Source organism: Lutjanus erythropterus, chromosome 24 (genome assembly GCF_056507025.1).
Source record: "Lutjanus erythropterus isolate fLutEry1 chromosome 24, fLutEry1.hap2, whole genome shotgun sequence".
Taxonomy (NCBI): Eukaryota; Metazoa; Chordata; class Actinopteri; order Lutjaniformes; family Lutjanidae; genus Lutjanus; species Lutjanus erythropterus.
In genome coordinates this window covers 7124538-7151726 of record NC_139340.1, presented here as the reverse complement: position 1 = coordinate 7151726, position 27189 = coordinate 7124538, and the positions used below count along the sequence as shown (strand labels likewise).

At 40.8% G+C, this 27189-nt stretch overlaps 1 protein-coding gene across 5 annotated transcripts in view; it reads left to right on the top strand.

The window, feature by feature from the left end:
* Positions 1-27189, top strand: part of LOC146304607 (receptor tyrosine-protein kinase erbB-4-like) — a 319877-nt gene that overhangs the window by 191801 nt on the left and 100887 nt on the right. For all 5 annotated transcript variants that reach the window (XM_084713356.1, XM_084713357.1, XM_084713355.1 and 2 more), the window contains exon 3: positions 205-391. In XM_084713356.1, the coding sequence (XP_084569482.1) occupies positions 205-391 (187 nt within the window). The remainder of the gene's footprint in view (positions 1-204; positions 392-27189) is intronic.

Genomic DNA, 27189 nt, shown 5'->3' with positions numbered 1-27189 from the left:
AAAAACTTAGGAAAAGCTTTTTCCCAACTCTATCAGCAGATGGATTATTTGCACTTGGCAACTGGAGTACAGGTTAGGGAGAAATTCCAGATATGGCAAGTAAAATATGGTTAAGAAAAAGACAGGATTAGGCAAATGAAACAGTTGGTTAAGGTGACCTCAGCAGCAGAAGCCTCATGCTACTTATTATTTCTCTCCATGCAGTCAATCAGAGAAGTGACGGGCTACGTGTTGGTGGCTCTCAACCAGTTCGACTACCTGCCGCTGGAGAACTTACGCATCATCCGAGGCACCAAACTGTACGAGGGCCGCTACTCTCTGGCCATCTTCCTCAACTACAGGCGGGACGGGTACTACGGCCTGCGGCAGCTGGGCCTGCGCAACCTCACAGGTCAGAATGATTGCATGACTAAAGCAACATTTCACCCAAAAATCAAAACTACATACATTCCTCTACCCTGTAATTGCTAAATTAGGATATCAGCTATAGAGATGTCTTCTAGCTTTTGAATATAATTGAACTAGATGGTGCATGAAAGGCCAAAGGAAAAATATGTATTTTTGATTTGGGTGTATGCACTTCTATTGTCTTGTTCTTTTGCTTTGTTTTCACTCTTTAGGGGAAAATTAAGCAAATAAATCAGAATAAAAGACTATTTTGATGCATCAAAGCACCACCAAATCACGTATGTTTTTATAATAATTATGATAAATCACTGGAGAAAACCTTTTTTTGCAATATAAACTTCCTCGGATTAATTATAGCAGCTTTTTTGTGAATTAGGGTGGTATTTTTCACCACCCTGCAAAACACATTGCCATTCCCTGTGCTATAAATGCTTGTGTTTGACTTGTTTTTACACCCACATGTACAGATTTAATAGGGCCTTTTTAATTAAGTCACAAAATTGAAACTCAACTTTTGAAGCTACGTATCTGCTACCCTGGCAAATTAATCATCTGGGTTGCTATATAGAGGGATCAAATATCTGTGAAAAGTCCTATTTTCCTGTTAATTACATTTTTGTTTACACGCTCTAAAATAGGGCTCTTTCATGGGGCAAGTTTTTGGAAGTGGCGGTGTTATGTTTTATGTAACAGCTGTCCTTTTTTTCTCGTCATGTGAGAGGGCAAAGGCTAAAGTGGATTGCGTTTGTAAAGGGTAGCTTTTGTCTGCGTTAACATTATCTTAGTATCAGACCTTTGAGTCGCGACCTCTGCATCAGTAAATCTTTGCCATTTTGGCGTTACCCAGTGGTGGAGTGACCTTCCAACTCCAGTCAGGATAACGGAAGCTCTGTCTTCTGTTACAGGCTTTAAAATCATCTTTTAAATTCTTGCTTCACTGTCCTCCTGCTGAATCATATCCCCTTTCGCTGCTCCCCAAATAGCCAATTTCCTCATTAGCTGTATAAATCATACATGTAATTCTCACAGCTTGAGCCGCTGCTAAAAGGTTCACTTCTTTTTTTCAGCCTGTCAGGAGTCAGGTGCTGCCTTTTTTTACTTCTCCTTTCTTTAGCGGCGGCATTACCATCGCTCCGGGAGAGAAACTCAAGGCGTCGCAGAGAAAGCGCTGGCTGAGGGACATCTGTCACATGCAATCTGAGCAGAAGCACTGCAGCTCAGTCTTAGGGGTCACTCTTTTTCTTTTGCAGCGTTTTTTGCTCTATTTGATGCTGTACAGTCTAGAGTGACAGGGAAGGAAGGTAAACAGAGAGAAGCTGTGACATGGGATGAGGGCTGTGAATGAAAACTCAAGTGCTCCAAGAAAAGATGACAGCGTCCAAGGCTGTATGAGACAGTGTCTGCACTTGAGGGGATGTACTGAATCTGTGAACATGAAGTATAGTACGGTGTGGTATATTAAACATCTGAAGGCACTGGAATGAGAAAGAACAAGAAAATAAAGTTCTTCTTTACTTAGTACAAAGCAATATTCCTCCACCTTGTACATTTAGAAATTACTTGTAGACCACAAAGAAGAGAATATGACGCCTTTTTGCGTCTCTGCACATCATTTTTACACCTTAGCGCCAACAACATCAGGTTGTACTTAACATCTGTTTGTCTGCACAACCCATTCTTGTTAACGCCTTGAGGGAATTTCTTCAAACTGGGCGCAAATTTCCTCGGTACTCGAGGATGAACTTGGTGGTCAAAGATCACTGTGACCTCTTGTCTGTCCCATTCTTGTGGACGTGATATCTCATGAACGCCTTGAGAGAATTTCATCAACTCTGGCACAAACGTCCATTTGGACTCAAACATAAACTGATTAGATTTTGGTGATTGGAGATTAAAAGTAAAGGTTACTCTGACGTCATAATCTCTCCCAGTCGTCTAGATTTCTCTATAAAAACTAATACATGTCACTATATTGCATGAGTCTTTATAGACATGGATGTAAATTGAAACTTGACTGGTTGGCGGAGACATGCAACCACCAGGCGGTAACTCTAGTTTTGCCTCTCATCTTGTGGGATTTTGGAGAAAATTTCCTGGATTTCTTTATGGCAGGAAAACAGGGGGGAAAAAAAATCACTGTTCTTCCAGCACGAATGGAGCTAAATCTTTTAGAGCATCTCACAACGGCCAATGGGAAAAAATCATGTCCAACACGTATGTCCTCTAAAATACAGCCAAAGAACAAATGCATGATAAGCTGCCAATCCTCCTGACAGTTTGCTCATACCAAGGTACCGGAAGTCATTTTTAGGCCTATAATGATTTTAAATTGTAAAATCTGCTGCACGTGAGACGTTTTGAGGTTAGTTTCATCACATTATTCTGCAGAGGACATGCCAGAGCATGAAATAAGGAAAGGGTATAAAACTGGGCTCAGTCCCACCACGGACCGACCACGTGATGTGTGCCCTAAACTGCCAAGCCACCAGGACGCCTTTGCTGCATCCCTCTTTGTTGTATTTTGCCCGAGGCTTCTTCTCTGGCATCGATCTGCCCGCTTTACACCGCTCTCCTGTGGGCATTGCAATTTATCCTACATCCATCCTGCGTTTCGACTGCAGGCGATTCTGTGTCAAAATGTCTCACAGAGGAACCAAATTAATTTTAGTGTAAAACAGAAGTCATGCGTCCCGCAGTCCTGAAGCAACCTTTTTAACTTGTAGGGGGATCGGGGCACAAATACGGCAGATCTTCAACAAAGCAGTCAAATCTTTGGATGTCGATACGTTGATGAGTAAACGCCATCAGTGTTGAGAAAGTTGGACAGCAGGAATTCATCCTGGGCTCTGGTGCCATTGACTTTGCCGTAGTGTTTTTGTGATTGATGGTGGGGGATCAAATAGTGATCCATATTAAAGCACATGACAGATTTAGTGTAATAAGCTGCGTTTTATGGAGTCTGAACACGGTGATAAAGGACTCCTGAGAGTTTTAAGGGCATGCTGACACCCTAAGCTGGTAAAGCAGCAGGGCGCCTTCCATTTTGACCACCTCTACAAAGAAATGGAGGCCTAAGTGGACCTTTATCCCTGTCGGACTCATGATAAGTAACTCATGCTGCTCCTCTCTGCATTTTTCCTTCTACCACTGACATCTCATGACTCATTCTCTGGTAAAACTGCAATAATGAATGCTTTTTGTCTGCAAGCCAAAGACTGTTACTGGACTACAGACACCTTGGAATGAAGAGATCATAAAGTATGTGAAGAATACTAAAGGTGTACGACCTAAAATATATCTCACGGTATTCTTTTTTTTTCTCTCCATGATGACGAAATATTAGTATTACAAAAATAATAAGAGATGCTCCACTCTTTTCACACAATTGGCAATGTAGGTGAACATATCTTAAAAAAACACGTGTTTATTGGCCCAAATACAATGAAGGTATTGGCCTACATTTGTTTTTGGAGCCCATAATGTAGGTTAATTAGTGAGCATAATGTGATTCATTCTCGGAGTTAGACAAGGGCTGCATTTGGCATCTCACCAGCGTTTATTTGTCAGAAAACCTAAAGTATATAAATATAAGTACATTAGTCAGTCACCAAAGGGCATGTCTATCAGTACATTTATAAACACACGTTGCTCCTAATCTTACCTTCCACATATTTTAATGTTACACAGTCTGGATGTGAAATAAAAAGAACTGTATCTGACCTATAATCTTTAGTTGGGATAATTCACTTTTCTTCTTTAGATAATAAACTTGAATCTTGAGCTGAACATTATTCACTTTCACTTCAGTGAATTTATTAAATTTTGAAATTCCAATTTTTAGGAGTTTCTAAACTTTTTCAAAACTCGAAAACCTATTAAAGTAATTTGCCCTGTGCTTTCTGAACTTTTCAACTTTTCAGCTGGAGTCGGTTCCAGTTCTACAAAGCCCGCTACCTGCATTACTTTATCGTGCTAAAATATTTATGACGGTAATGACGGCATTGCAGAATCCATCGTGGGGGAACGTGTTGTCACCACGATGCATTCTGCAATGTGCTGTGCTGTTTTTTTGGCCTTATAGAATGACCAACCAGCTGAAGTTCAGCCAGCATACAGAAAATAAGATCGGGATGTTTTGCTTTCTGTAACCGGAAAGTGAAAAATGAAAGTGGGATATCTTCAAATAATCCTATCTGGGTGAAGTAAAGTATTCCTTGCATTATTTATGTCCACATTGCATAATCTACGTCTTCAGATTTCTTATATTTTCATGGAACTTTTGGAGACTGTGTTGATCCTCTGAGGCAGAATTTACCTCTGCTTCACCGCTGTGGCGGTGCTCGGGCTCTGCACCGGCCCCCTGCCTGTCTGGGTAGCTCTTCGAACATCTCCTTTTTTAGCACATGCTCAGGATGGGTGCCTCACATCACTAGCCTTTAGTCCATACCATCTGATCCCAGTGCACCCTAACTCTGCAATTAAGCCGGATCCAACCATGCATATGGATCAGTGCTGTTCCTCTTGATTCCCTCCACTCCTCTGCCTGGGACAGAAAGGAACATACAGTGAATTTTCTCTTTTAAATAAGCTCACAATTAGGCCAGCAGATGATAAAAAGGCTGCATGCACATTTGCTTAAATTCATGTATGATGAAATGTACTTATTTGTGATTCATTTTGCAGCCTACCACCATATCTAGAGGGGATGTACGTGCCTGGGCGAGAATATATTCAGCATTTCTCACTGCTCACAATACATTAAACAACAGCTTCACTGCTACTTTATCCCTCTGTGGATTCACCACACAGTGGGAGTCCACAAAAAGCGTGGAATTCAATTTGGCGTGGAGCCGGTATGCATACAGCTGTGCGGTCTTTACACTGGCAGGGTTATAGTAATCTGTGCTAAAGAAACTCCTCTGATATCGACTTGTTCAGCTTCACCCTATGATGCTCCTGCAGCTCCTCGTAACACACGCAACACAACACATGCCTCAACACCCGCGTGAACTGTGTGCATACACATAACATGCCTCACTTGACACCGCAGTGCTAATTACCCCATGCTGGGCAGCAGCGGTGATAATTACCACCATAAGACTCTCAGAGCTGATGAGGTGGCATGTATGAAATGGTTTGCAGATCCAGATCCCCCCCCCTCTTTCTTTGCTTAAGTTTTGCTTTGTTTGTGAGCTTTTTTTTTTTTACATATTTTTTCTACCCTGTGAAATTGCCCATTTGGATGGGGGCCAAATGGCTCAGCGTGCCCCAAAGAGAGCTCTGACTCCAACTTCCCATCTGGCAGCAATACCCACCCCCCCCACCGCCACCACCACCACGCCCGTGTACAGAAAGCAAAGCACCAGATCTGCCATCTCCTTTCTTTCCTCTGTAACCTCTCTACCTTTCTCACTCACTCTGCCTTCCTTAAGGCTCACTGGGACTGTAGTGACACTGCTGCGGCCTCACAACCTGGCAGCGATCCCCTAATTTAAAGCCAATAATGTCCCTCTACTGTCTCACTAATTGCAGCATTTTTGTGAGTATTTTGAATGCATTTAGGCCAAATTACCAACAGCAGTCGCTGCTGAGATGAATTGATTAATAGACTTCATTATAATTAACCCCATGTGCGTCTTCATTTTTAGAGCATGGCTATTGATTTACCGGCTCACAAGCACTCTAAGCAGTTTCTCATTTCCACAGTCACTCTGCACAGCTATATCAGCAAAACAAATGGAGATCTTTCTTCATGATTAACGAGATTTGCAAAGTGATGATGGGAGGGAATAAAAAGGACTGCGACCAGATCACACTGATTCTACAACAGCGTCAAGGCATTGAGTTATAGATATGATATGGTCTTATGTAGCTGCACCAGCTGTCTTAGACCAGTGTGGAGGATTTAGTGGCATATAGCAGCGGGACTGCAGACTGCACCCAGCTGAATTCTCTACACCTACTAACTATCATCCTGAAGTTAGCTTGGTACATATTGTTAATAGTGTTTACTGCCCAATTTGTGTTTCTGAGCATTTTGATAATCATCTCAGTGTCTTGAAATAGGATTTAGCAACGTTAGCTAGTTCGCTACCATCATCATCCTCATTCAAACTCCACAAAAACAAAATAAAATTCATCAAAAATGCCTCATGTCATCTTAACGCTGCCCCAACAATCTCAAACTCTCATTTGGTCAAAATTAACCCTTGATAAAAAACGAAAAATATCAGGACAGGACCTTTAAAGAACCTTAAGTGGACCTTTAAAGGGTAACTACATCTATATTCTTCTTCTGGTTTTTCAAATGGAACTTAGGCTTCCATATATATATATATATATATATATATATACATATATATATATATACACACACACATATATATGTATATATATATATATATACTAATGGGAAGACTAATGGGAAGCTAATAATAATAACAATATAAATACTGGTGGTGGTGGACTCACCTTTCCAGTAAATATTTCATTTTTAGTATCAGGAATGTAACAAAAAGTCTCCTCCTAAGTTAGATTTTCCCAGCTTCTGAGATTGGGCAAACTTTTTTTTTTCTTATAAGTGTTAGTTTCAGAAGTGTCATAAAGGCTGAATTTGATCTATACAGTAAATCCCCTCAGTGGAGAGTATAAAGATCCAGCACATCAAAGATATTATACCCTCTGCTTATTTGAAAAAAGGGCACACACCTTAAAAGGGAGAATCCTACAGCACTGCAGCTCACATGAAGACAGCTGACTGATGTTGCCTTCTTATGTATCCGTGCTCGCCTCCATTTTCAACTTTTTCCCACCTCACGTTCAACTCAAACTGGCACTTAAGAGGGATAAATTTATATGCATTCCTCTGCCAGGTGTGAGAAAATGGTGTGATTCCCTCCTTGTAAAAAAACAGCAATGAGGGGAAGGAACCATGGTAATTGTGTTTGGAATTTGTATTTTAAAAAACTACTTTCAAGGCCTCTTTATTTAACATAAAGCTTGTGGTGTGATCTCCAAAAAGTGGTGTAATTACAGAAAGATCAAATAGAGCAAAAGCGGCTAATGCTAATACCCACTCTTGCTCTGGACTGTTATGAGGAAGAGGGAGAGTGGAGGGATGGGGCCCATTAATAATGAATTCAGTGTCATCATTAAGGCACCAAATGATTAAAACATATCTCCCAGCTTCAAACGCTGCTTTGCTACCCCAGAAAATGCTGCAGTCGTGGATGTGCAAAGCAAGCGAGCCCTTCAGTGTGCTTGTGAAATAAAGTTTTGCTTTTTTTCTTTCATCTTTACCCTCCTTTTTTTTTGGAGTGTTGAAACACCACAGCACCAGTATTCCCTTTTGAAAACAAAAAAACACTCCGGTGTTACGTAATGCAATGCAACCCATAGATCTGCCGAGACATTTCTTGGGTATGAGCTTTCATGCCAAGGCAGGTTGGAAATCATCTTTGTTGCACATTCTTGAGTCCTCTCAGTTGTGTTGTCACCTGGAGAAAATACAGCCCAGCCAAAAGAACCACAATAACCTGCTTCTTGTTGCTGCTCAGTGTCTCCTCTGAAGAACAGACATGATAACGGAGCACGTCTCGTTAAAGAAAGGTGACACTCATTGACATGCAGACACACAATAGGATGCCATGTCTGACTCCTCGGTTTATTTTCTCGTCTCTTTAGTTCCACGTTTTTTTTTCACACTCTTGCCCCCAGAAGTCATTGTCATGCCATGCCCGTGCTCAGCTTTATCTGTGTTGTGCTGTCAGCGCTGTGCTGCCGTTGGTGTGTTTTTGTTTAAATCCTTTGACAAGAAGGCCCAGGGGGCTTCGGGTTTGTCTCCATTAGTGGCGGTGGCATGTCTGGAAGGAGGGCGAAAATGATCTCTAATGGAATGGTAATAGTTCCCCAGGGCAGTGTGTCTGCTGCCCTGTGCACCAGTCTTTGATGTTAGGGTTCACTTCCACTGGCTGACACACTGTGTGCTGGAGGTCAGCATCAGCTGACCCCGGCGAACTGAGCTACCTGCACACAGAACCCCCAGGGGGCAATAATGGCCCTTACTCCATAATACTGTACAAAATAGCAGGTAAAACAACACCCCAAAACGCCAAACTAAATGTCAAATTATTAGCTAGGAAGTTGAAGTGTAATACTTTAAGAGGATTTCCTGTCATGATGTTGTATGTTTTTAACCCTCATAAGTGAAAATATTGTGCTTCAGATTGCTCTGAATGCAATACCATTTGTTTTTTCTACTTTTCACTGTGCCTCTCCACCCTTTCAGTCTGTTTTTTAACCGCTCAGCTCGGGACTTTTTTTAAGAGGTTGTTCAGAGTGTCTCACACCGCTAACTACTGCAAACTGTAGCTACTGTCAGCTAGTTAGCTCAGTTAGTCATGCAACTTCCAGAAGTACAGACTTCACTAATATTGGGTCATATTGTATTGAGAGAATACTTTGTAGTTTTATTTCTGATGTCGTCTGGCTGCTCTGCCTCAACTTTCAGTGATTTACAGAGTTCACCGATGGACAGATAGCTTTAATTGTTGTTAGCGGTTACTTAAGCTCCTAAACTACTACTAACTTTAGCTGACATTGGCTACGTAGCTCAGTTAGTCATCCATCTAGCCTGCCCATTAGTTGACTCTGTCTGGAGGGGGAGCTCGAAACACCCGTGCTTCCATGGGTCCAAAGCTCATGAGGTGGAAACACTCCCTAGTACTCCTTGCCTCCAGTCCAGGCAGAGCCAAAGTATTTTCTCCATAAAATACGACCCATTGTCACCAAAATTGGTGAATAACGTTAGACAGTTATATTTTTGTACAGTAATCAGTGAAGCCCAGCTCTCAGAAACACTCTCCTCTGGCAGCCTGTATCGTTTTTCCAACCCAAGTGCTGTCTCATTTGTGGTCTGATAAACAGTAAATTCATCCAATTCACTGCCTCATATCGCTATTTTTCAAGCTAACGGTAAGTTACTGTTGCTGTCATTTTGTTGAGCACAGTCCTACAATAAAAAATATAGAGCTGGAAATGAGCATAATGCATCCCTTTTAAGTAAACCTAACAATATCAACAAGAAATGTGCTATGAGTTTGTCAGTAGAGAGTGAGCTCAGCACAGTGACCATAACAGATAACACAGATAATAGATAACTCTTCCCTGGGAGACTCAGAACTGACAGGTGGATGGTTGGTGGAGGTGGGTTTTTATGAAACACTATATGATCTGTAGTTATAGCAAACTTTTCAAGTGAGCAGTGCAGCAGCTGACGGCTTTAATACAAAGTGGGGCAGCACATCAAAACTGTCTCCTTGAAATAGCTCAAACCCTATGATTTCACCATGTCACGTTCTCCAAACTAAATATAAGGTTTAGGGTGAAGGCCAGACGGTTAGGGTGGGGAAGTTATAGAAAAGGAAGCCTGAAAACCTAATTTCAGAACAAAAAGTACTGAAGCATTTCATGGCACTGGTTTGCAATTTTGGTGTCACAAATTTTGGTGAATGAAACATTTTATTCATGCACATATAAATATGGATGTACAAAAGTGAAATTAAAACCAGCAATGCCTAGAAAAAAAAAGTTAAGTTACTGAATTAAACAATTACACAGAGAACATTAAAGTCAGACAGCCTTTAAAACTTTGCCCAACATTATCTTGTAGAAACAATAGGTCTTCAGTCTAATCTAGCTCAGACTCCCCAGTTCTGTTGAAAGTGAAAGCGGTGGGTGGTGAGGCTGAATGAGTCAGCATTTCCCCCCCAACAGTCCTTGGAAGCCCCACCTAATCAAACCAAATAACCGTGACTTCATCAAACTTGCTCATTAGAGCAGAATTCTCTTTTCAGGAGATTAGAATTAGTTGTGACCAGACTCTTGTGTTCCCCTTTTTAAACGGTCTGAACCACAAGCTGTAAGCACTGTTTGGCCTTCAGCAGAGCAAAACCTTCAGCTTTTGTCATTCAGGACAAAACCAACCAGCCTCTAATTTGTTTGGGGACAACACTGGACGCCGATGTGGTGTCAAAACTTAAAATTTTCTCCCTGATTGAAACAGTGTCCCTACAGTTTGGAGAAATTATGAAACCCATCTTTAAACCAAGTAACTAGAATAGGTGAGTTGCCTGTGATTCACAAAACTACATATGAGATCATCAGAAAGTATCAGTGACAGACAGCAGCAGACCTTACCTGCTTACAGATCTTACTTACGTTATGTAGGACTAAGTCATGTGACGGTAAATATGTGGTCACGTTATGCACTTACATACCTCTTCTACCTCTTCTACCTCTTCAGTGAAGTCACGTAATGTTGTGTGCCTTAAAGTTTTTAATAACATCTTGCTTTTCACTCCCGATATGAACCCCAGTCCTCCTGGGTGAAAGTCCTGTATTTGTTTGACCCATCCATCCACCCTATCTCCTCCATACGCTGACTCTCTCGCTCCTTATGCTGCTCCATCGTAATTACTATGGCCACCAGAGGTTGCAGCCTAATGATAAACATAAATATGGGTCATAATAATCACCCTGTACAGCAGCTTTACTGGTGAGGATGGGCTGCTTAAATTCCATTTGATAACCCCAAAACTCCAGTGTCATCAAGCTCAAAACAAGGCTGACATTCTGATGATGTAATTATATTCAAAGCGCCTGCTTGTTTTGTCTCGCCACGAGGCACATGCTACCCTCCTGACATTGCAACATATTTGTATGCTCTGGGGTCTCGTGGGGGAGAAATGAATGGTGTCTGCTTTGCACCGCGTTTGTCTGCGTTCACTCCCAGGCGTTTGAACGCTGCTTGACTTTGGCGAGTTTTTAATGACATTTTTTGGGTCCGTTATTTTTTTTTTAAGCACCCCGCCTCAGTCCAAACCCCTCTTGAGACCTGTTGTGTAACTTCCACTCCAAACTCCAGAGCCATTATGGTGTCGAGCACGCAGCCAATCATTACCGCTGATGAACACGTCCATCCGCAGCAACCGTTGAAGAAGAAGTCACAAGGTAGTGTCAGGAAACGGGAGGAGTGGAGTCGTGCTGGACTGGCACACAGAACCTCACACTAAATATACTGTAGAACCAGATGGAGGCAATTTACTGGTCATAGTTGATTTGCTGGTGTGTGTGTGTCAGTGGGTCCCAAATTACCCAAGTGGAGGGATGAGTGCTGCAGCTCTGTGCCAGGAAATGACAAATTGCCCATTTAGCCCATTGTAGGTGTCAATTTTAATGCAGCGGGTTAGCTCTGTTTCCAACACTTCTTAAGCATTTTGCTCCATGAAAATATGTAATGAGTCCGATTTGAATTACAAAATGCGTGTCAGACAGAGCGGCGTGTGTTTGTGTGTATATGCTCATGCGCTGCAGGTGTTCACGCGATCATGTTACGGCTTAAAGGAGTCTTTTCCTTTCTGGTTTCCTGACTCAAGAGTGGACATTTAATAATAGCCCACATTTCAAGTTATGAGCGAAGCTGCTCAGCAGTTTTACTGTCTTGATGGCTCCCCTATGGTCCATTCATAGTGCCCTCTAAATTTTAGTTTGATGTTCCGAGCTTGGGCAATTGTACCAAAACACTATTTCCAGCACAATAACAGAGCGGAGAGTGGACTGACTGTCGAGGTAACTCCACTGTAAAACAACCTATCACCGCTGTTGAAGAAAAACAACATGGGGCAGCAGTTCTGGGGTTGTTTGTACTTTGAGACTGTACCTGGCAATTTATTTGATGAGTGAGTTGCTTGACCTCTGGGTCACTGAGACCTATTAAAAGCTCAGTATGAAACTTCAAAAACTCATGACTGGTAAAAGTACTTTTTTTTTTTGCACAATTGTGACTTTTCTTTGAGTTTTTGTCTTTAATTGATTTTTAAAGCTGCCCTAACTTAAAGGATGACTTTGGTATTTCTCAGCCTGGACCCTATTTTAATATTTCGTTGTCTCTAATTGACTCATGGGGACAACAGTTAGTACTGAGCATGCAACTCCACTTGGACTTTAACATGAAGAACTCGTCTTTTCACTTGGACTTGAGCCCTTTGACTTTAAAATATTTGATACCTTCCCCCAAGCACAAGATGTAAAAGTGTGTCATTAACAAAGTGTTTCATGTTTTCATGAATCAATTAATTTATCTATATTTTCATCTTCTAATGGTAGTAACTGATGCATACTACTATACTATTTAGTAAGCCTGAAAAATATGTAACATGTCCCCATTCACAGTATGTCAAATGCAGTATGCCAAAATTATGAGGAAGTATTATGTCCCAGATTGCATGCATACTGCATGCACAAGTACATACTTTATAAGAGCAGCTTCAGTACAAACTGAAAGTTTAAAAAACTGGATTTGGAATGCAGGATTCATTTCCCAGGTCTTCTTCACTTCAAACCAATCAGACAGCATCCAAGTTCCAGGAAAAAAAAAAACAGGAAGAACTAACTTTATGTTACTGAGCTCCAGTTTTAAACATAAAGGAAATGGCAGATGGAGATACAACAATTTCCAGCTTCATTCAGCATGTGAAGTTGCAGTCCACTCGAAAAACCAAAGTTTAGGACTTGGGATTTGTTAGTGTTGACTTGAGGCTTGAGATTTTGTTTCAGATACCAATGATTTATTGCTCCCACAGAATCAATAATTTTATCATCACAGAACACACTTCTCTTAAACTCTACAGAAACAAAAATAAATCTTGTTTTGTCTTTACACTGTTCCAAAACTCGCCAGCTCCAGTTTGGTCGAAATGAAACATCGGGAGAGGAACGAGAGGGAGGCTGGACATCAGAGAAGCAGTTCGGAGAAACGGCATGCACAGACGGAATATTTTCACATCTAATGCAGTGAATTGAGGTTTGATTCAAACCGAACCAGAGTTGGTGGTTTTTGGAGCGCTGCAAAGATGAATCAAGATGTTTTTGGAGTTTGAATGAAGTGTGTTTTCCTGTAAATGGAATTTGGTGTTTTTGGTGACTGTGATATAATCCTCACTCTTTTTACAAAAAGGTAAGATAACATTGTCAGACACTTATAATTACAATCTGAGCCTTTTCAGTGCCAAAACACTTTAGTGGACGTACCCTGACAGTTCGTCCATAAGATTTACACTGGAGCCCATTTTACATCTGAGGGCTACAGCAGCTCCCGCAATACTGGACCAATTTAAAAACTTGTTGTCCCCATTAGTCACTTGGGAAAATCCAGTTTGATAAATACCAAAGTTACCCTTTTACCAAAATAAAAGTTGAAGTGCTTATAAAGTAAAATTAGTTACTTCATAACAAACTGCTAATAGCTGGGTGTTAATAGATTCTCCACCAATCCCCACGCCAACGCATACACACACACACATCATTGTTGATCATTGACGACCACTGCCGTTTGTTACCTTGATTAGTATTCAGCAGCGCTCTCGTCTCTTTGGCTGGCTCTTTTGTTTGCCTGCGCTGATTGGAGGGCCTCTGGTTAATTTAGATGCAGGGAAGCGGTGACAGAAGAGGGCTTATTAGGGCTGTGAGCCCATCCCGCCTTAAGTGCAGAGTCTCCAGTTCCATTTTCATTTGCCTCCATTATTGAATTTGCTGGCTTCTCATTCGCCCTGATTGCATTTTGTGTCACCTCTAGGAAAAATGTAAAAAATCGGCCTCCCCCAGAGGTACTGTGACACTCTGAGGGGGAGACTTACATTATGATTGTAAAGTAATGAGACAGGCAAAAGTTTAGAGATTGACCTGAGATCACCTCTTCTTCTCCTTCCCTTTTATTTTGAAGGCTTTCTTTTTTTCTTTGTGAGCCAAACTCTGGAAATTTTGGTCTCACTTTATTTTGCAGTACACTAATAACAGATAACAAGCCGTACTTTGTATCAAATTAGACAAAAACTAGAAATTATTTTCTTTATAAAACAGTATTAGACCCTTAATAGACTTTATTAGAGGCAATTAGGGACAAATTACAACAAAACTGCAAACTTAGCTGTATAATTTCCTTTTAGATGCTTATTAGAGAATGAAGGGAACAACAGAACTGTACTGTAAACTTAAAGTATAGTTTCCTACTGATAAACCCTTATTAGACTTTATTAGAAGGTAATAGAATTACAGTACAATAGAACTGTACTGTAAACTAAAGCAGTCATTCCCAAACACTGGGTCGGGACCCACAGGTGGGTCACAGGAGATTTTATTTGGGTCGCCAAATAAATAAAAAGACTAAGAAGGAAATTTAGTGGTATCTTAATTATGTTCTTATAATTCAGTAGTCTAAAATGTTCTACATCATTTTCCTGATTGATGTTTGCAATAACATGCATGAAGATTAGGGTCGCAAATAATTTATTGCTCATCAATCTGTCCATTATACTCACTACTGATCAATCAGTTGTTAGTGAAAAATGGTGAAAAATATCAATCTTGCAATAATTTTTCCACTAACTGATTAGTTGTTTGGTCCATAAAATGTCAGAAAATAATTAAAATCTTTTAATTAATCCTGTCACAATCGAGTTAATTGAAAAATAGATTCAAACGCCAGAGAAAAAGTTTGGGAGGTCGTGAACTAAAGTGTATTGTTCCCCACTGTTATGCACAAGTGTATAAAACACAAATCGTGGCATCATGTGACAAAACACCACAAAAATTTGGACTTTACATGATAGATCTGGTTCACAAATTATTTTTAAATTTGGAAGTAGGAGATAGATGATTTCTCTTTGGTTTGCAGTCCAGTCTTGTTGTAATGTAGCCTTGTGCATCCATTATAAAGTCTATTAAGGGTCTAATAAAGGGTCTAATACTGTCTTATTAAGAACATTGTTTCTAGTTTTTGTCTAATTTAATATAAAGCTTGTTACCTCTTAAAAGTGTACTGTAAAAATAAAGTGCGACTCAGATTTTTCTAATCATGATTGCTGTGTAACCTGTACGTCTGTGGGTGTACTTTGTTAAGAGAAGGAACATTACCAAAGAAGAACAGGGGTGTTTATGTCTGTGTGTGCGTTTATAAGAGGAAGCGTGACAGACGGGTGGAGCAGGAGTGGGTGGAGGAAGAGAAGAAGAGTGATGGCAGGGATTCATTTAGCACCCATTGAAGCTTTAGAAATAAAAAACAAAAATTCTGTGTCATCTCCGCCTCCTCCGCCACCTTTTAGCTGCCTCCTCCAGCACCTACACAGCTTCCATATAATCTCCTAATGCGAAGCGTTTTTCATAAGGATTCATCGCAAAACAATATCATTCGAGACTGCGAAATTTAATCAGGGGCTTTAAAACACAATTATGGTTATCGGGGAGGACGTGGCAGCGGCGCTCAGGATCGTGGGAGAGGAGGGGAGGAAAAGATGGAGGGGACCTCCCCCGCACTGTCTGCGCCCTAGCGCTCCTCTCCCATTTGTCACCAAGCACAATATCTCTTTGGCTGGCAGAGCTAATAATGGAGAAGTGGGGAAACGGGACTCTGGAGACCCACCTCCGCCTTTCCGTGAAGATCAGATAAGTTCTCCTCAAGTCAGAGGCCCCGAGCCACCGTGGATTTGCTTGTAAGGACTGTATCATTTATAAAACACGGCGCAGCCCTTTGACAGCTTTTTAGGTGTGTGAATAATGCAGCTCTTTATAAAATGTGCAAACTGCAGGAGGGAGCGAGATGTTTCCCCCACTGGAAAGAAAACGCCACGCTTACCCACTTTGCACTTTGAAAAGTTCGATTCATTTTTTTTTTGGTCAGTCCGCACCACCAAACCCCCTTTCCGCTGATGCTTTTTTTTTTTTTTTCTCGCCTCGAGGCAAACTAGTTGCCATTTTCTGTCTCTATTATCTCAGCGATCTGCAGCCATTTATCTACCAGCGGCTTGTTTGCAGTCTGGAGACTTAACAGTTATTCATGGGATTTGGGAAGTCGTTTTCACTTAAGCAGCTACTTTCTCAACAGCCTCTGTTTTCTTTTTTTTTTCCCTCCCTCTTTAGAGTAAACATGCTTGGAGGCACTGTACATTGGAGTGTTTCACAATTACACACAGAGGGTTTCCTAAGGGACCGACTGCTTGTTTTCCAGTCCAGTCATGTGTTTACCTCAAATCGTTGGGTTACTTAGTCGTACTGTAAATTGGCTCAGGAGAGAAATCCACAACTTTAATTTTAATTACTGGTAGTTTTGGCGATTTTGGTGAGAGTTAGCAGAAACACTACCAATTAACCATCCCATTCATGCACGTTCACACACATGAACTTCCTCGCCTTCTTCAGAATCCCCACTTGTAACACCCGTGTCTTTTTTTTTTTTTCCAGGACGTCTCTTTGTTCTCTTTCTGCTGGAGTTCAGTTCATTCGAGACATCGTATTGTGGGCATTCCAGCCATAAGATGAAAGAGACTTTTACACTAGTGTGGGGAACTTAGCGCTTTATTGTTCCCCCGGTTCGACTGATCCCGTTGCAACGCTCTCTCGTTGCCTCGCATGTGTGCGTGAAGGAAGTTCAAAGTGCTTTATGAAAACCTCAGTGTGGATGGCGGTTTGGTTGGCTGAGAGTAGGGCAGCTTCTGTTGATGGACGGTTTTGTGTTATTTTCTTTAGCTTGTTGTTAGAGGATTGTACCATTTTTAAAAAAATAGTCGCCCTTTATTTTGCAATACACTTATAAGACATAACAAGCTGTACTTGTATCATTGTGAGGCCCTGACTAAATTATTATTTCTAATTTTTGTTTAATTTGATACAAAAGTATCATAGTGTATCATTAGGTGTGTTTGTTTACTGAGTAAGACAGAACATAAGTCTAGTTTTGTCTAATTTAACACAAAGTACAGACTTTTGACATCTTATTAGTGTACTGTGAAATAAAGTGCAGCCTTATTTTCTTTAGCCTGTTGATGGAGGATAGAGTTATTTAAATTTTTTGTGCTCCCTGTGTCTCTAAGAGCAGTAATTTCTATAGATGGTTATCCTAAACACATTGTTATCTTGAGGAAATTGAAAATGTTGCACAGGACAGCAAAAAGAACTTGAGCACAAACCTCTCTGTCTGCCGGTTTTCTCTAACTTTACTCCGTTGGCTCCCATGCGAGTCATTATTTTCCAGAGTCGCAGATTTGTTGCGGTTTCAGTGGTGTAATGTTCATCGGTGTTCCCTGAAGAGGTTGCACTCTAAGAAAATGAAGGCAATTTGTTTCATTCCCCACTTCGGCACCTTCTGTCATGCCAGCTGTCTGCACTGTGTCACAGGCCACACAGAGCACCGGGAACTGATGCATGTAAATGACTGCGAAGAGCTTGCACACATACCGTAAATTCACAAATAAAAGCCAGTCTTCAAGTAATGCCTTGGCCTGCTGGGTCCTCCATAAAGGCTGCGTTAAAAAAAACACATTTGTGCGGGATGGAATTAATTGGCTGACATGCTAATTTCGCCATAATCTACATTTCTGCGGCATTAATTCCTTCAGTACGACATCATTCACTTGCTCTGACTTTCTCCATTTGAAAACACTATTCTCGCTCCCTAATTTATTCCATTTGCTTAAAATTAGCTGATCTTTTGTGTCACCGTTAAGCTGTTGTCAGTGAAACTTGATACTTCCTGCATATTTTTCACATTAAAAGATTTCCACCTTTCGACCTGGCTTGCAAGCTCTGCTCTATGCTGGAAGACTAAACCAGCCTGTGATGAGAATACAAAGACGTTTAATTAATAATAATAATTAATAATGTCCATGTTTAGTGTACATGTAAGGGGTCTTTCATCATGTGTTTGCCTTGTGTGCACAGTAAAGGTCTTCTATGGCCTAATGCTTGTACATAATTAAATGGAGTAAAGAGAGAGGAGTGTGTGGAAGCTCTTTTATGTATTTGCATTAAAAAAAAAAAGCCTGCTGGGAAAAGTTTATACCCTTTGAGCTTTTAATGTGGAACATATGGACAGGAAGTTAGGAGATTTATCAACAGAAGCTTAACACAGATTGAAATGACTCAAAGTAGGATGTGATGTGCATGCGCATTATCCTAAATTTATTTATAACAGAAGTTTCACCACGTCTGTTGTTGTCAGAAACTTTTGATTCTTCCTCTTCTTCTTTGGGGTAACTTCTGACCCTAAGCAGCCCCCTCTTGTGTTTGTGGTGCTAAACATCCAATGTAAAAGACGCACAAAAGTATGTGGACACTGACAGTTACGTTACTTAAAATCTATAAATGAATGAGCCTTAAGTTTGGGGAAAAAAAATAAAATTCTTTCCTAGGGGAGCCACAGTTAGTTTCTGCAAGTCATGGAGACCATTTATTAGTATTTTAATAGCCTGTCAACCATTTCCCATGACTAAGAACCACATTTCTGGCCACTTAGCATACTTATTATATGCTGGTTTCTCTAAAATGTGCACCCCGCCAAATAACAATGTTTAACTCTCCCGTGTTTTTGTGCTTTCTTTTATTTTGTTGTTGACGCTACAGTTAAAATATGGTGATATGCAAATGACTGTGTTGTATGCACCAGTAAAATAAAGAGGCAGCACTAGCAAATTAAAAAGGGAGCAGATCAGAACACAGTGAGGCATCTTACTAAAATATGATAAAATAGACTTTTAAAACGGGGTAATTAGAAATTATTAAAGGCCTGTCTCTAATACTAGCTTGTTTCAATTAAAGCCCGCTCTGCAGTTGAGGTAATTAAACAGTATGTATGCATGAAGAAAAACATTAACGTCTCATTAATGGCACTGTTTGATCTTGCTGGGATTTCTATGAAGAAGGTGCATTCGGCTTCATTTTTTTTATTTTGGAAAAACAAGAAAAATTACGTGGCGCTTCCCTTGGGGCTCTCAGCGTTCCTCTCTGAAGCTCTGAGTGATTAATTGGCATTTAAGAGGTAAAGCCTCGGCTTAACTCTGCAGCTCAGCCTACAAATGCGAGGCTTTGTCGACCTGCTGCAACAGAGCTCCAAGATGCTTTTTGCTGTCGGACAGGAGCTGTTTATCATAGGGATTTTATATGTCTGGAGCGCTTCATATGTTCGCTTGAGAATTTTAGGCGTACTTGATTAAATGTGCGATCCGCCTGCTGTCTTTTTTTTATGTTTGTATGCGCATCTTAGGGCTTTTCCTGTGTTTGGGAGTGTGTGTGTGTGTGTGTGTGTGTGTGTGTGTGTCGGTGTGCCTGAGCAGAAAGAGGGCACCAGAGTGTGGAAGGAAAGAGTGATCATCTCGATTTCTCTGTTCCCCGTGCTCAGCAAGTCAGCCCATCACCGGAGTGAGGAAGTGCATCTCCAGCGTGCAAGGGGGGGTGGGGTCTGAGGGGTGGAGGACGACAAGGATGGAGAGATGATCCTAATAAAAAAGAGCGGAGTGGATGGCCCGAACGCACTCTGCTTGAGTTGTGTGATACGTGACACGCCCGCCCCCAAGACAAGACAATAACGGCAAACGCATGGACTCATCAGTCGAGGACGGATCACTATTACGGCCTTATTCATCAGCATAATTAGGGAGAGAAAGAGATGTGGGACAAGTGGCTAGCAGCACTGATGAAAGCTCATCAGCAGGCTCCCTATGGAGCTATGGCCACTGATTGGTGTTCGGGCCATCATTGCCTAGAAACTACTTCAAAATAGGGGCTCTTCGCTCTGCTGAACGACAGTAAAATGAACTTAATTGGCTTGCAAAGGCAGCTTGGCACAGGGATCATTTTTACTTCCTTAACAATCTGTGCGCTGATTGGCCTGGTCTCTGTTGTGAGGGCGTGTGATGCCCAATACAAATAAATATTCCCAAGACCTCTTGCGCCATGTCCTCTCTCCAAATTTTAATCTTTACTCTCACCTCGAGCTTTTAAAAAACGACCTCTGCCGAAATCTGTAGCTTTTATTTCTTTTTATAGCTCTACATAATCACTTCAGGGTCACAGGAGTATTGTCAGGGCACTCTGACTCTGTCTCTGCTCTCTTTGGTGCTTCTGATGTCAGTGATCTAGAAATTACAGCTCATGCTGGCCGCGCTGTTTGTTCTATGCCAAACTGATTTCAAACTGTGAAATATAACTGTAATACAGTGGGTGTGGAAAAGGTTACTTCCTTATCTTGTTCCCCGACATTATCAGGATTCCTCGAGTGTTAAGTCATTAATTAAAGACCAGCGTTTTGCCCTTTAATTAGTTAATTTGTCAACTTGTTTCAGTCGTGTTGTTTTATTCTGTTTATACTTGGTCGTAAAAAGACAAACCATGAGAATGAATGGGGATAGAGGGATTGAATTATTTGACGCTAAGAAAGGTACCAGATTGTAATCTCTCAGTCCTGATGTGCAACTAAATACTCAAGGATAAAAACACAAAGCTTACTTCCATTTGCAACCAGGATTGCACTACTTAAGCTCCATTTGAGCCTGGTTGTAAACCAATGGTTTCCAAGCCTTAGTGTTTCTTAATTATTTGATTTGAACATTAAAACAAATTAAACTCGACAATAGTTTGGAGTGCCATGGAGTGCATGCCAGCACCTCTCTCTCTCCCCTGTTTTCCAGCTTCTGCTGTCTGATAAAATCAAAGTCTGCAGGATTAAGCACAACATAGATGTCACCTAGTGGTTTGTGGACTGAACTTCGTTTGGCATTGTGAGGACTGTCATCTTGTTTTTCTCTTTTTTTGGCCTAAATGTGGCTGTGCTGCATGACATACAGCAACTTGGGTGGTGCTTAGTTTTGGCAAGTATGTGCTAAACAGTCCAATAAAATATCTTTATCATCCATTTTACCCTAAACAGGACCATAATTTACTAAAAGAACATCAACTTGTATTGAAGAAGACTTTAAACTAACGATTGAGACCATTAACTCATTAGGAAAATGTTTACTGATTTAATAAACCAATTGAGAAGTAGGGTCATTTTCTCATAAGACTCCATACAATCTGGCCTCTTTTTGCAACCAGTGGAGCTGCCCTCTGCTGGCCGTTTGAAAGAATGCAGGTTTAACACATTTCAGACCCCGAAGCTCCATCCACTTATTCTACTGTCTATCATCTTACATCCTCTTGTGGGGGTCCCCACCCTCAGGTTAGGAACCACAGAGCTCACTGCAGCATCCCACACAATGTAAATCAAAAAGCTTCCTATCAAACACTTTATTACCTGTGTCATTTAAGAGCATCACGGCGCTGCTGTTCAGAGTTCAGTCAAATTGTATGCGTGAAGAAAACACGGTATGATCACTTAGCAACTGGTGGTGAATAAATGAATGCAGAAGCAAATTTACACTGACTGTAGCTTTCATCTTGTAGCAGGTCATCTATTTTTTTTAATGATATTGAAAACAGGTCGGAGTCCTTGGATCTTCAAAGCAGTGATTGGCCGCTGTCAAGTGGCTGAGGGAAGGCGAGAATATTTACACTGTATAATCGAGTTGATTTGCTTTTGTAGATGTCAACAGTGACAGTATGTTAACTCTAGTTTTTATCATATTCTTGTTTATTATCATGTAGACTTTGTTTGCTTAGCCTTGTTTAACTCACCCCTCTTATTCCCTCAGCAAATAAGAGATTCTAGTTTAGATGAGACTGAAAAGGTGTTTGTAGTAGGAGGCTTGCTGTGAATGTCTGGGTTTCAGTTCTTAATTTCAGGTTAGTTTCAACTTGTTTACTTGTTTTCCTTGAATTTTCCCAGCGTGTATCATTTTAAGCAATAAAGTCCCTTTATTTGGGCGTTGCAGCAAGTTAAATTTGTGGGATTGATTGGACTGCATGACATGGAAGACAGACAATAAATGAATTTCATGAGTGGTGCCATTAAATAAAGTCTTTCATTGATTTATTCAGTTTTATATGATAAGATTCTCCCAATCATCTCCTCCTCCAGTGATCACCTCATATCCCGCCGCACAGCTCCGCATCAAATCTAATCCCTGATTCTTCATGACACTCCAACTTTCACTTGGTGAGATTGTTTTTCTCCACCGCAGCAAGACTCTTTGTTGAGAGAAGTAGCAAAAATGCTCCACCAGAGATGGTTCTCGAAGCAAACGTGACCTGAGCGTATGGCGGCTGAGCCCTTAGCAGCCACATACACGCACAAAACGGCATCGCTGGGGTCTTTGTCACCCAACAAAGCACCCGGCAGTACTGAGTGCTTTGGTCCAAAGTAGTTGGGAAAGGCTACAAGGTCCATCAAAACATGTTTTTCAATCAACTAGTCATCAGTAGTGCAGGAATTAAAAGGAGCAATGAGGACTGTGATTAGATCAGTGGTAACTTATGAGCAGATATCCAACTTTTCCCCTCTGGTCAACAGGAATTAAATGAATGGCATGAACTACTATTGCAAAGTTCTGTATGACATTATAGAATTACTTAAAGCGACGTTCCAGATGATCATGACATTATCTTTAGCATCGTAAGGGCTGAAAGTTAAACAGAAGTGTATTTCTCAACAGCTTTGATCCTTAACAGTCAATGTTTAGCACTGTATTTGGGACTGGTGCTGAGCTAGCTTGAATTTTCTGTTAAAGATACAGAAAATTGTGATATTTTTATGCCCATCTTCAAGTGTCGCACTAGACAAGTTGGTGCAAACAGCCAGATTTGAAAAAACCTCAATGCAACCTGCAAAAAACCTGCAATGAGATGACGTTTTTGAAAGTGCCAGTCAAACCTCAGTGGTGATGTTTCATGTGCATCACGATTAATGTTTCCTTTGCATTTTGTCACATTTCACAGGTTTACTCGGTTTCTTTATGTGCAAATTGAAAGCAGTATTGAATGCAAAACATGACAAGTAACAAAACAAAAGAATGCACGATATTGGATTTATTTTTCCTAATTTGTTTTTCTATCTTCCTTCTTTCTTACTTTTTGAAGTGTTGAAGGAAAGTGATTTGACTCTGCCTCATATGTCTAACGCTGAACATCATGCATCCCTAAAAAACAACCCAACCCAAGTCAAATTAACCTAAAGATGAATTACTCTTTCCAACCCAAAATGATAGTCTTGCCAGCATTACAGCACTCTTGGTTATTTTTACTTCATGAATGAGATTTAATTTTACATGCGTTCCACATTTTACCCTTGTCATGAAAAGTCTGGACCTTGAAGTCAAGTCTGCAAAAGGTCCCCTCTGGACTATGGAGTTCACTTAAGGCCCCTGATATATCTACAATTTTGCAAGTGCGAGAAATTCTAGACATTAGTTTCAGCCAATCATAAATAACGAATGCGGTGACCACACCACACCACTTCCAGTTTTTAGAGCTGCAACTCAAAAAGCTTTTATGGACAAATCACTGGCACATTACATCCACATTATAGAGCAGTGCCAGTATAATTCAGCCTATTTGTATAAAAGGTTTGGAAATTATTGCTTTAAATAAAACTTTTTTATCGTAATTAATTTTGTTAGCCTTAGCAATAACCTCGTCTCTCCTCATATCTCTGTTCCCTCCCTCTCCCACTGCCCTCTTTATCTCTCCCCCCCTCCACCTCCTCGCCCCCTTTGCTCTGATGCAGGACAATAGCTTTTATGACGACCTCGTAACTCACAGCAGCGTGGAGGGTAAGGGGATTGGGTGTAGTCGCGGACGGTCGGCTGTAGATCTCCCTCTCCTGATGGAAAGATCGAAGTGTGGAGGGTGGGGGTGCTCGAGAGAAGGGGGAAGGAGGGGCGTTCGGCGGCGCAGGACTGTCGCGCGTTAATGAATGACCACCCGATACGGGCTTGTCATCCCGCTGGAAGAGTTAGTGCCCTTGCCTAGATGGACAGCAGAGGTGGCAATTTGTCTTGCAGCGAGCATGGGGGATCTGGACACAGGCACTTAAAAGAGCATTTGGGACAGTGCTGGGCGGGTCGAGCAGAAAGACGGCTCCCCATAAAATATCAAAATGGATTTTATCTGTCATACCTTACAGGCTTCAAGTGTAGAAATTATTACTTCAAAAATGTTAGTGCTTTCTTATTTTGTCGTTCTTGAAAGTCTGCACTTTTAAATGTCAAATATCTTGTAATTGCTACTTACCTCCTCACTGCCTCTGGTGCACTCATGTCACAGCTGGACAGCAGCTGGACAAGCTTGAGATTTGGAGAAAATCATGATTTACAAACACTAAATTTTCTTTTTCAGTGTGTATCAGTTCTCTCTAGTTTCATTTTACTTGTTTAAAGTCTAACTATTTATTAACTATTGGTTAGATTGCTATGGAATTTGTTACATTTATCAATGTTGCCCAGGTTGTGACATATCCATTAAAATCTCTCTCTATCTAAAAATTGTGTCAAATATCTGGACAACATGTGGTTGGATTGTTATGAAATTCTTCCAGACATTCATGTCCCCCTCAGGATGACTTAAGTGCAAAGACTTCAGACTTTGTGTGTTTAGTGCTGACGAGTCATATTTTGGTATACTAACATGCTAAGCTAAGATGTTGAACATGCATAAAATTCTATCTGGTGGCTGTAGACTCTTACACCTGGGAGACACTGCCTACATCTATCTGAGTATGATGGCTACCTTGCTAAATTGCTACAGACAGCATTGCTGCTGTGGTGTTGCAACTGCCAGCACTACCTTTTTGCACTGAGTTAGCAGAGGAGTTTTGAAGAGAAGAAAAGAGTTTAACCAGAAAGTAGTCAGTGATCTTCTTCCCCTTTTTCAGAGAGAGAGGGAGGAAGGAAGTGTTGCCCAGGCAATAGTCTTTTTTTCTCTTCAGTTTCTTTAGACTTCTCTGAGCTTGTAAGATGGAGATCTGGCAAGACAAGATTACTTGTTGTCTCATTTCTGCGAGCACTACATCAAATCATGCTCCCTATATAGTGTAACGAAGTCATTTGTTCAGATGCAGTGTCTGGTTACACAGTCTTTCCATTTTGGGTTTATCATTTATTACAATTTAATGATGACCATATGCTTGAAAGTACAGACAGAAAACTGAAATTTGATTGTGGAATCAGTGACAACATGTCCTCATATTCCAAGTTTTTCATGTTTGAAGTGGGAGATTAATTTGTCTCTAACACAGCCAGTTCTGCTGTTTTTGACCACATACATTCCACAGTGTTGAAGCAATATCAGGTTTTTTGCACATACAAGCCAAGCTACTATAAATACTTGGTCTCCATTAAAGACAAAATCTGTGTTTTTATGTAAAATAAAGCATTATTCATAAACTTCAAGACTTTAAAGTAGTCTTATAGTTTTATCATTAAAAGCACATAAGAAAGAAATGAAATAAAGAGTTGGCTGCTGAGGGAAGAAGAGCTTGCATCCATCATCAAGTGTGCAGTCATGTTGAAAAGATGTCCCAAACAAATGTCTGGTTTAGCCAGACTATAGTGAATTAAATTAAAATTGCTGGCTTTGGGAGACTGTGGGTATTTAAACCTTGTGGTCTTGACCATAAGAAGATTATGACACAATACCACAAAAATCCTTTAAATAAACTGAGGTGCGAAAACACTCACTTAAGATGCATCATGGTGGTTTCTTTCTTGTGACATCCTCAGAGTGAATGGGTAAGTTTTTCAGTTGGACTTTTTGGGCTCTATTATGCACAGGCTGACTCAGGTCTTTGACTACTTTGACTTCTTTTTTTCCCATGATTTTCCCGTATCTCAATCTGATAAAGCAAAAGAGAGTTTGCTGGCTGTGACCTGAGCAGAAAGTTTAGCAGTAAAGTTGTCTTGTGGCAGTAAATGTACAGGAAAGGTTACAGCTCGCAATTAAACGCTGCTTCCAGTGAAGGGAGAGTCAGTGGGATCAAACCTCAGCAGAGTGACCGGCTAACTGGAGCACACTGCAAAATGTGGATAAAATATATATTCAGTGGCTTTTCCTTTTGTTTAAGCACATATTGTCAAAAAAATAGGCTTGAATGCATTTAGTGGGACAGAGATGAGACTAGCAGTGCGAACCAGCATGGCAAATCTGCTTTTAAAGCGTAAGCCTTCAACTTATTTACTCAATATCTGCAGCAGAATATATTAGAAATAAAGTAGTTCCTGCATGATACTGCTCACAACAAGGCCTGCGAATTGTCTGGAGTAACAGGGTCGTGATTTTTTGAAAGAGATGCTGGTTCTGAATTTAAATTTCAAATGTACTTTTTGGCGTTTTAAGCATTACAAGACTTGTGGCATTTCGTCCCATTATATTGGAGAGAAAACTCTGCAAGTCACACCAGAAAATCTAGATGGACAAACAGCACGACAGGCCAGGGGGAAAATATGTGTTTTTGATTAATAATATAGGAACTAGTTGCATTGATATTTTAAAGCAAGGTGATTTTAGGGTTCACTGTGTGTACCCTTGTCTGTGGTGGTAGTGGTGGGGTTTGGTGTCAGAAAATTTCCATCATTTTCAAATCCCAATACAAAATGCAAAGTTTCTAACACTTATTTAACGCAGAGGCTCTGTCTTAGCCATGGGTTGCTGGGCCCATGCAGCGGTTCGATGATGGTCTTGACCGAAGGGGTCAAGTTGTCTTTTGTCTGTGGACGATCTTTTGAGAAGTAAAGCGGTACTATATAGTGGTGCCCCGTATCGTGTCAAGGTCACTTGAGGGAAACCAGATTACAATCTAGAGGCGGATTAAAGAAAAAGCACATATGGGCACATCTCCTGGAGATAATTACATGCTATTCATGGTATTGTCAGTCATGTTAGAAATCTGTGGAGTGGGTAATGGATGGCTGCTTATTTCATTAGTGTTTTTAAATGACATCAAAGCTCACTGTCAACGTGGTCCACATGTTATTTGAATAAAGCACAGCCTGCCCCTTTTTTCACCCACCATCCATGAATGTAGAA